Genomic DNA, 8,208 nt, shown 5'->3' on the forward strand with positions numbered 1-8,208 from the left:
AATTTACACTACTGTTACAACAGATATGAGTGGTGGCACTTAGCAAGTGGGCCTGGCACACACGCTGGCAGGCAGGCAACTGCAATTAGAGAACACTAGCAGACTGATGTTTCACAGTCAAAAAAGTTTTTTTTAAAAACATTTACACTACTGTTACAACAGATATGAGTGGTGGCACTAGTTGGCAAGTGGGCCTGTCATACAAGCTGGCAGGCAGGCAACTGCTTATATATTACACTAGCAGACTGATGTTTCACAGTCAAAAATGTTTTTTTTTACAAAATTTACACTACTGTTACAACAGATATGAGTGGTGGCACTGCAGGCAGGCAACTGCAATTAGATTACACTAGCAGACTGATGTTTCACAGTCAAAATTACACTTGCAAAAAAAAAAAGATGTTCTAGCCCTAAAAAGGGCTTTTTGGGGTGCTGTCCTTACAGCAAAGATCAGATGAGTCCTTCAGGACTGTAGTGGACACTGAATACACTAGCCTAGCTATCAATTTCCCTATAAAATCAGCAGCAGCTACACTATCCCTCCTCTCACTAAGAATGCAGGATCAGAATGAATCTAAAATGGCTGCTGTCCAGGAGCTGGGAGGGTCTGGGAGGGAGTGTCTGCTGCTGATTGGCTGAAATGTGTCTGCAGACTGTGAGATACAGGGTCAAAGTTTGCTCAATGATGACGAATAGGGGGCAGATTGAACATTGCATATGTTCACCCACCGCGGCGAACGCGAACAAGCTATGTTCGCCGGGAACTATTCGCCTGCAAACTATTCGCGACATCACTAACAGTCACACATTATGGGCTAGACTAGAAGTAGAGTGCTAATTTATCGCACACCCTTAAATGGGTGAATTCGCACATTTACAGGAGCACAATAAATATCTAGCCATTTCAAGTGGCTGGTTATTGCTCCCGTGAGCTTGCGGTCATAATTAGCGCTCAAAAACTTAACCAGAGGACGGACCTCTGGTTTATTTTTTTAAATGTGCCCCAACTGCCCCCCCTCAAAAAAAAAGTATTGGGCCTTTAATAAAACTAAATATTGTGGCACCTTTAAAAAAAAAAAAAACCTGCACTAGGCCATTTTGGTCACTAAAGTGTGTGGGTGTGGGGTGTTTAAAAAAAAAAAAACAGCACTGAAAAGTGCTTTAACATTGCGGTCTATGTGTTATCTATACAAATGTATATGTATATGCTTATATACATATATATGTATGTGTTAATATGTGTAAATACACATATAAACACATAAATATATATGTATATAATCATATATATATATATTTAAATTTGCTGGCTATGACTGCCCTACTTACCCCCTTTGTTGCGCTAGGTTCTCATGCCATGTCTGACAGCATAAGAACGAGGCTCCCATTGGAGCCTATGGAAGTGCACTCTCGTGAGCACAATACTTCCGTGTAATGTGAACACAAGGTCGTGTTCACATTGCACCTCACTTGTAATACCAGAGCACATAAGCGAGCGCTAGTATTACTCAGTTGAGCTCAAATATCTTTCGCAGAAGCGTTATTTGGCGCTCAACTTGTAATCTAGCCCTATGTAGGTTTTGTTTAACTGGAGACCATTAAGAAGGAAACATTTCTGTTTCATACTTAATGATGTACTTTAGAGAAATACAAGATTATATTAAGAATGTTTTATAAACAACAGAAAGCTCTTATCACCTAAACATTTTACAAATTGCACCTGAAAACAACTTTGTACTTTAAAATCTAAACTAGTCATATCTATAAGGCTAGATATTATCTTGTTACAAGAAAGTAACAACTTTTCTCAGATGTGTAATGTTTCTTAACACAGTAGACACACGCAATACAACATTCAGATAGTACTTCCTAGTGTTTTGAAAACTAAGAGCTAAAAAACAAAAGAGGAAGGTTTTTGTACAGCTCTGTATCACTGTGAGAGGGTTGCTCTGTACCTGCTGACAGTAATAATCTGCTGCATCTTCTGCTTGCACTCCGCTGATTGTGAGAGTGAAATCAGTACCAGACCCACTGCCACTGAATCTGTCTGGGGTCCCTGTGTGTTTGCTGCTTGCGTAATAGATAAGAGGCTTGGGTGGTTGCCCTGATTTCTGTAGGTACCAGTTTAGGTAGTTGCTAACACTACTACTAGTTTTACATGTGATGGTGACACTTTCACCAGGTGACACTGTGACATCTGAAGACTGAGTAAGGACAATCTGTCCACAAATACCTAAAGATTAAAGCAATAAATATTTGTAATTATTAGTGAACAATTCCTTTTTTGGTTTATACATTCACTGTACAAATATCTGCAATAAAACATAATATATACCTGTAAGATAAAATCATAATAATCACTTACAGTGCATATAGCACAACAATAAACACAGCAGATAAGTTGGATAAAGCATCTTTGTGTTACTGAGAGAGCTCAGATACAGACTGATGTCACCTGCACAATGTAATATGTACATCAGCTGAGACTGGGGAGGAAATGTCTGGTTATGCAAAACTGCACAATGCAAATAGTATCACACTTCATTTGTCTGTTATAGAATAATAAAGATGATTTATTGCATATTGTATTTAATGTCTGGTTGCATGAATTTACAGTGACTTCATAACTTGGTTAACAGTTATACACACAATAAGCAATAGATGATTTCTACCTACAAAATAAATTATTATTATTTTGTAAGATGTAAATAAAATTAGTGTTTATGAGAATAAAGAGAAAGACAAAACTAAATGTCCAAAATATAGGGGCAAACAGGAGTCATTTAGGCATATTACATAGTAAGAAATGTCAAGCAGTGTAACTATTTAGGGCTAGTTTACAAGTGGAGTGCTAATTTATTGAGCGCCTGCAAATGGGCAAATATGCCTATTTGCGGGCACGCGATAATTAACCAGCCGTTACAAGTGGCTGGTTATTGCTACTGTGAGCTTTCAATTAGCGCTTATAAAGTTAACAAGTGATGATCAGATATCTGGTTAATTTTATAAATATGCCCCAAATCCCCTCAAAATACAGTGTAGTGTATTTTATTAAAAAATAAAAATGTTAGCATTTTTATTGTTTAATAAAATAACTGCCCTAGGCGGTATTTTGGGGGTAAAGTTGGTGGGAGTGGGGTGTTAGAAAAAAAACACCACTGAATAGTGCCTTTACATTTGCAGTCTATGGAAACTGTGTGAGCCCAGTAAATATATACAGTATGTATATGCATATATGTATATGTGTTAATATGTGTATACAAACATATTAACACATAAATATATATGTAAATAATCAAATACTGTACATATATATTTAATATTGCTGCCATCGCTTTGCTACTTACCCCCTTCGCTGTGCTTGGGTTTTTTGCGGTCTCTGACGGCATCAGAACAAGGTTTCCATTGGAGCCTATTGAAGCTCGCTCTTGTGAGTGCTATGTTTCCTAGCAATGCGAATGCGAGATCGTTTTCGCATTGCGCTTAACTTGTAATACCAGCGAACATTAGCATGTGCTGGTATTACTCAGTGGAGTACTAATATCATATTGAGCAAAAGCGATATTAAGCGCTCCACTTGTAATCAAGCCCTTTATGTGTCCACAGGCTCAGTAATATGGCATGGGTTACAGAAGTTCTAAACCATATTTACCCAGTTAATTGTCTACTAAAAATAATCTAATGTCTGTATTAGACATGTGCATGTTGTTTCAGAAGCAAAACAAGGAGAAAGGACAGTACATCCAGACCGGACCGGGTACACATCCCATGACCCATAAACAGGCTCAGCTTTGTTGCTATCGCACTCACATAAAGCTACACTATTTACAGAGTCACAGGCAGTTAACCCAAGACAGGGATTGGCACTGTGTCCGTACACGGACACTGGTGTCCGTGAATGGCCCTTGCAGTGTCCGCCGCCCATTTTCCTGCGGGGAGGGAGGAGTAGAACATATAAATGCTGGTCCTGACTCCTCGTTTACACACGTGGCGCCACATTTCGCAGGGTTGTGGCCACGCCCACGTGATGCCGCTTAGTACCGGGAAAATGACTCTGAGTGAGACTGAGAGGGAAGATTCAAGAAGCAAGCTGCCACTGTGTCCCTGGAACTTTATATGCAAAGGTAAAACACTTTAACCAGCACCTGAGGTTTGTTATAAGTAGTATTTAATTAGAAAGAAAAGATATATTAAGGTTGTGATTCACAACCTTAGTATATCTTTTCTTTCTGATTACATAATAGGAAAGGGAGAATATGTAGTGTGAATAAAGTTAGTGGCTTGTCAAAAGACTGCTAGCGATATTGGGTGATAAGTTATGGAATAAATAAAGCCTTAGTGAAATACTGGATGTTTATCTGCATCTGTATAATAACACTCAGCGCTATACAAAGACACAGAAGTGACACTGGCACATGGGTATAGCCAGAGGAGGGCTGGATATAGGACCAGTCACTATATAATGATGTTTTTAATTTGAAATGTACCTTGGTGTCCTTCACTAAGGTTTTTACTTTGGAAAATGTCCGCCACAGCCTTGGTTCGTGCCTATCCCTGACCCCAGACCTGCCTGGGTGCAAGTCCATAGGGTGAATTACAGAAACAGACACTGCAGCACACACATAAAAATGTTGTTTCGGACAAATGAGGAAAACAACTAATTTGTTATTATTTTTGGCATTAATCCTAAAATGATTAACAAGTGGCCCCTGTAACAAAACAAGAAGCAAATGAATGTGCAAAATCAAATATTTATTGGCTTTTGGCTATTTGTTAAAACATTTATCTGCATCCGCGCAAGGGGCTGATAATTTGGTGATGTTCTTGTCAACTGATTTATTCTTGTGACAGAGTGCTACTTACTAAGCCTAAAATCTGCTGAGACCCTGCTCTTTCTCATTTACTTTCAGGTAAGTGTTTATTTCACCCTCAGATACAGCTGTGTCTTCCTGATCTGCTCAAATCCTATTTATAGTATGTGTAATTCTTTACTCTGCTACCTTTTATAGACTGATTAACCCCCGTTCAGTCTGGTCTTCCTGTATCCATGTCTTTGATCTTGACAAAGTTTACTGTTCGCACCCGGGCCTCATTTATCTAATTCTGCAATCAACAAATTTAGTGTGCTTAACTGTCTACACAGGCATATACATTTAAGATCAGATAAGTGGTGAGCATTTGCAGAGTATATCATGGGGTCGATTTACCAAGTGGTCTATCAGCCCCAATGCAGATGTTTCCGCGCAAGCCTTCTGGCTCGCCGGAAACAGCAGTTAAGAAGCCACGGTCTTAAGCCCGCTGCTTCTTAACTGGTCCGTTGCCTCTGAGGCTGTGGATATCAATTTGTTCACTAGAACTGCTTGTGCAATGCTAAATGGTGACAGTGTATGCTGTCAGCATTCAGCGATGTCTGGTGGACATGATACGCTACAGCGTATCATGTCCACCAGACATTGATAATTCGGCCCCCTTCTTTCTAAGTAACATCTTTTAGGTGACACCACTAAGAATTATACAAGACTAGAATAAGATTTGAAGGCAAGAAAACATATTTCATTGTTATCAATATTTTCTATTTACTGTTTTGTTAGGTTTCCTGGCCTGCTTTCCTTTTTACAATCTCATGTCTACTTTACAGACAGACTCACTCACTCATTCATACCTTACCCTTCTCCACATGCAGTTTTATAGGCCGCTCTCTCCTTTCTTGTCCATACCTCAGCTCTCAGGAACTACCTTTTATTTTAAAATCTTTGTTACTAAACTGCACCACCTCACAAAAATATTCACACTGCTACAAATCTCATTCTCACCTACTCTTTCTCTCCATCTTGATGCTTTTAGCATCAGGGCACATCTTTCCTAATCCTAGACCCTCCCTCATTCCCTCCCTTACCCAGTCACGCACACCATACACAAACTTTAATAAGAGGAACACACATAACCTCACAGGGGACCTGTATGAGAGCGTTATCTCTCTTTTTTTAATTTGCAAACCTAAGCTGTTAATTTTTTGCCTCAATATTCTGATGGGAATGTAATGGTACAGGGAGGGTTAACCCTCTAAGCACATTCACTCACTTAATATTAAGTTTGTCACGCCGCCCGCTCCGTTGTGGCCGTTGCCACGAATGCAGGTGGCTCCTTCCGTTTCCATGGCTGTTGCCATGGATGCAGATGGCTCCTTCCTGTTACCATGGCCATTGCCATGGACTCTGTGGTGCTCTGGCGCATTGGACATGATGTCACCACCACTCCTGGTTGTCTTCCTTGGCGCGAACCTTGGTCTGTGTAAGTACCTTTTTCCTTACTTACATTGCCCAAGTATAGGTTGTTTTGTGCTTCCTGGGTGCTTCTTTGTACTGTTGTGTTTAATCCCTGAACTGCTGGTTTGCCTTATTGTTGCTGAACTCTCCTTGTCTGACCACTCTATTATAGTGCACCACTTTTGTGAGTATATTATTTGGAGGGGTTTTGGGAATTTTCTCTATTTTGTAGTGATTTCATGCACTATTGGAGTACCCTTCCCCCTCCCTCTCTGTATCTTACTTTGTAGCAACTTTTGGTATATCCATGAATTGGAGTGAGCCAGCTGGTGGGCTCTGATCTATCCATCGTGCCTGACTTGCACTGCCACATAGTGCACCATTTTTGTGAGTATCATTCTGTAGAGTGATGTACTGATACAATTTCCAACAATTGTGACCTTCTGCACCATTGGAGCGCCTTTTTCTGTTTTTTCATATTTGCAGTTTCTCACTTTGTTTCAAGAAGAGCTGATCCTGGTGTAGCTCCTCACAATCATCAATGGAAGCATCTAGAGGACGCCTTTGTCCTGAGTGACCATCTTTGATGGACTTTATTTGGAGATCTTTAATTATTATAGTGTTCTATATTATTTTAATATTTGTCTACAATTTTAATTTGCACACCCACTCAGTTAGCCATTTGGGTGACTGACCTATCTTACTGTGTATCCTAGAGTATTGTGACTGTCACTGTCCAAGGTCCTAAGACCACTGCTACTTAACTCATACGCCTCCCCTGAGGTGGCGGACATCAATCCGCCCAATCACATACAATCAAGTTGATTGACACCCCCTGCTAGCGGCCGATTGCCCGCGAATCTGAGGGGGGCAACATTGCACAAGCAGTTCACCAGAGCTGCTTGTGCAATGATAAATGCAGACAGCATATGCTGTCGGCATTTATCGATGTCTGGCGGACATGATACCCTACAGCGGATCATGTCCGCCAGACACTTAATAAATCAGCCCCTTAGAGTAGTGTGACTGTAATGTCCCAAGAGTTTACACTGCTACCAGCAATATAACAACGGGCTCTAACAGAAGTGGTTTGTAGGGGGGGTTTTGAGGGAGAGTTGAGTGGGTTATATTAATCCAAACTTAAGGGATAAATCAAAATTATTATTTATATATTCGTGACCCTTAAGTTCCAGAACCATTAACAGTAGTATACATCAGAATGTACAGTGAGATGCAAAAAAGGAGAGATTTTGTAGCGCAAAGAAAAAAGACTGTTGGTTACTGGACTAGTTAAATACTAGAACCCACTATCAGAGTAATCAAAAAATAAGTGAAATCAAAATTCAATTCTTTGAAATACCATTGACAACTGCATTCACACAAAATAACTTTATTTGGAAAAAGTATTAAGGTAGTAGTCCGGTTGGACTAGTACTCACGCACACTCACACACATACGGTTTAAAACTTGCTGGAACTCAGACTGTATAGTTTAATCTGAATTGCACCTTATAAAATATACATCACTTCTTTACAGGAGGTATTTGAGTATTTGTGTATATATAAGTAATCAACCCCTGTAGGTAAGTGAGTATGTTATTAGTAGTGGTAGTAGAGTGTATCTGATAAGTACTTATACAAGAAAGCACCACAATAATATATATGATATCCGATTAAGTTTCCAGTTTGTGTGCTAAAAAATGTAAAGTTACAAGAAATGATCTACAGTACACTCGATGTATATATATTAATCAAACAGTCAAAAGTAAAGCTGGTGGTTTACTGTGTTTCTAAAGTTTAATCATTGCCAGTGTTGCAAAATATATTAAATTGTCATTAAAGGACCCCGGTCACAGCAAAGTCATTGATGATTTTGAAGTACGGTATATACCTTTAAATTAATTAGAGAATCAAATGCACTTTATATGCATAATGCACATATG

At 39.4% G+C, this 8,208-nt stretch overlaps 1 gene segment (V, D, J or C); it reads right to left on the reverse strand.

The window, feature by feature from the left end:
* Nucleotides 1-1,598: 1,598 nt before the first annotated feature.
* On the reverse strand, nt 1,599-2,426 carry LOC128647544 (immunoglobulin kappa variable 3-20-like). The segment is given in 3 exon segments: nt 1,599-1,637; nt 1,935-2,233; nt 2,366-2,426. Coding segments are annotated over 3 exon segments (387 nt in total).
* Between the last annotated feature and the right edge of the window lie 5,782 nt (nt 2,427-8,208).

Source organism: Bombina bombina, chromosome 2 (assembly GCF_027579735.1).
Source record: "Bombina bombina isolate aBomBom1 chromosome 2, aBomBom1.pri, whole genome shotgun sequence".
NCBI classification, from domain to species: Eukaryota; Metazoa; Chordata; class Amphibia; order Anura; family Bombinatoridae; genus Bombina; species Bombina bombina.